The sequence below is a fragment of the Aphanomyces astaci genome, assembly GCF_000520075.1.
Source record: "Aphanomyces astaci strain APO3 unplaced genomic scaffold supercont1.310, whole genome shotgun sequence".
Lineage (NCBI taxonomy): Eukaryota > Oomycota > Saprolegniomycetes > Saprolegniales > Verrucalvaceae > Aphanomyces > Aphanomyces astaci.
In genome coordinates this window covers 2,845-5,170 of record NW_009798573.1, presented here as the reverse complement: position 1 = coordinate 5,170, position 2,326 = coordinate 2,845, and the positions used below count along the sequence as shown (strand labels likewise).

The following is a 2,326-nucleotide window of genomic DNA, read 5'->3' as shown; positions in this document are numbered from 1 at the left end:
TATTACCATCGTCAACAAACTCACCAACATGACTTGGTCTGTGACTCTATTTGGACAGGAAAAATCCATACTCACAAGACTTTATTAAACGTGTCGCGTTTGTGACATCGCCCCATGTTGTGTGTTAACGACGGAATTGTTGTGATAACGACGATATTATTGTGATAACGACTAGTTTTGTGTGAAGACGACTGGTTTTGTGTGAAAGCGACCAGTTTTATTGTGACGACGACGATGTACATGTGCTAGCGTCATATCTGTTGTGTGTGAATCTAATTTCGTTGTGACGGAGATATTACCTCAACGACAACTGCCTCATGCGAACATTCAAATTGACGAGGTAATTGACCCAAGCGTCTCAAACGGGCCTTCCCGATATGAGGATTCGAATAATCGTTCCCACCAGCACAAAGCATTATCTGCTCCATGCGCAACATCCACGAGTAGAATACGTTATCTAAAGTTTCTACATTGAGGTCAACAAGTGCAGCATTCACTGTCAAACAAATTGTATATGAGCTCATTCGGTGTCATATGGCTGTTGCAATTTAAGTGAACAAGAGGTCTAATAGTGAACAAGAGGTCTATTAGACCTCTTGACTGACTGAATTACAGTAAAGAAACCCAGAACTACCAAATTTAGATCCGGGCTCCGAGGTGCCTCACACCAACAACTAAGGTCAACAATTCCAGCTGCCACCGTACACCAGGCGCCACATACGCCGAAACGTTGTCTTGTTAAAGCCGAAGGTGTTTGGTGTCACGAGGCCACTTCGCCACAATTGTCGGAATCAGCTTTGCCATAAGCATGTCGCGATATGCAGTACGATCATCACTCACACACTTGGTTTCGAGGGTGCCTGCGGGTTGATTTCTTGACGAACGTGTAGCAGCAACTTGAGTTACAAAAGGCAAAATGCCCAACTTGTCGTCAAAGTGCTGTTTGCGTTGTCGGTCGAAGCGGGGCCGCAACACAGACGCCAGGAACATGACTTGCCCGATGAATCGCTTGATCTGTGTTCGTCGTTCGGGAACATCTTCATTTGGCGTCAGGTAAATTTTCAAGGTAAATTCAAGGAGCCGTACAGCTTTTTTCTGATCTACACAAGTATTGTGGGACGGAGGGAGTACCAGTAACTAATTCACCTTTCACACTAAGAGTATCACCTTCGCGTAAAGAGCAGGCTACTGTATCCCTGATAGAACCACTACTGGTAACGTTAGGTGAATTCTGCTCTTAGCGTTGGAGATGGCAATGGTCTCTTCTCCGACAGTTTCTGACAGTAAATTGAATATCAAAATCCCCAGAGGGACGTTAAGTTGAATGCGAGTGACCGGCTGCATCCGAGGACCGAGGACGCGCATCCATTATTGACACCACGTCGACAACACAACTGTCTCTCGCATTTAACCATCATTAGTGCGCAGTAGTAGTATCGCATGATTGGTGCAAAATAGCTTATGAGCGTAAGCAGTGTAAAATCTCAACCGACGAGACTCTGATGTTCAACCACAACCACACGACGACCATGATCTGCCTTACAAGCCAATACTACAACATTGCCATGTACATAGTACTCATAGTGTTAAAAGCTGCAGCGCAGACTATGATCGGTGCGGCCGCGACCGCGATGTAGGCCTTGACCGACGGCCACATCAGCCGGTTCCACGTCATCGGCGGCTGCGACGGCTACGAAGGCGAGCGAAGCTACTACACGGACTTGACCAAGGCGTTGCCGGACACGAGTGTCGTGCACACGGTCGGCTGCTACAAGTTCCGCATCAACCACTTGCATATGGGCACCATTGGCGACATGGGCATCCGTCGGCTGCTCGACTTGAGCCAGTGGAACGACTCGTACTCGGCCGTGCAGATCGCGCTGGCGTTGCAGTGGGGCATGAACGACCTGCCGCTGTCAACCGTGCTATCGTACTTCGAGCAAAAGGCCGTGGTGGAGCTCTTGACTCTGCTGCTCGGCATGCACATGATCTACAAGTGCTGGTCATTCTCAATCAATATATGGTCAGCAAATCAGTGGCCACCTGGGACCACCCATGGTTTATTCTAGTGCTACGACAAACGCCAAGGTATGACAAGCGACGAGTGGACAAGTGTCACTTTTGACATTTACCCTATCGACAACGAGAACACTGGACCGCTCCCCTCAGTCCATAACAAGCCAAAACGTCGTAGTGGCCGTCCACAACGAGGAAGTATTGGATGCTGTTTTCGGTGTGGACCGCACCACGCGTGGATATCAAAGTCCACACTGCACCGACGCCTACAAGTGGGCATGCTTGACCACCTATCAACTAACCTCAAGAC

The 2,326-nt window shown here is 48.6% G+C and overlaps 1 protein-coding gene across 1 annotated transcript; it reads left to right on the top strand.

Annotated features, from left to right (window-relative positions):
• Nucleotides 1-818: 818 nt before the first annotated feature.
• Nucleotides 819-2,094, top strand: H257_19014 (hypothetical protein; the record flags this gene model as incomplete). Its single annotated transcript, XM_009848170.1, has 4 exons — nt 819-823; nt 891-1,053; nt 1,638-1,996; nt 2,070-2,094. The coding sequence occupies 4 exons, from the start codon at nt 819-821 to the stop codon at nt 2,092-2,094; spliced, it is 552 nt and encodes a 183-aa protein (XP_009846472.1).
• Nucleotides 2,095-2,326: the final 232 nt, after the last annotated feature.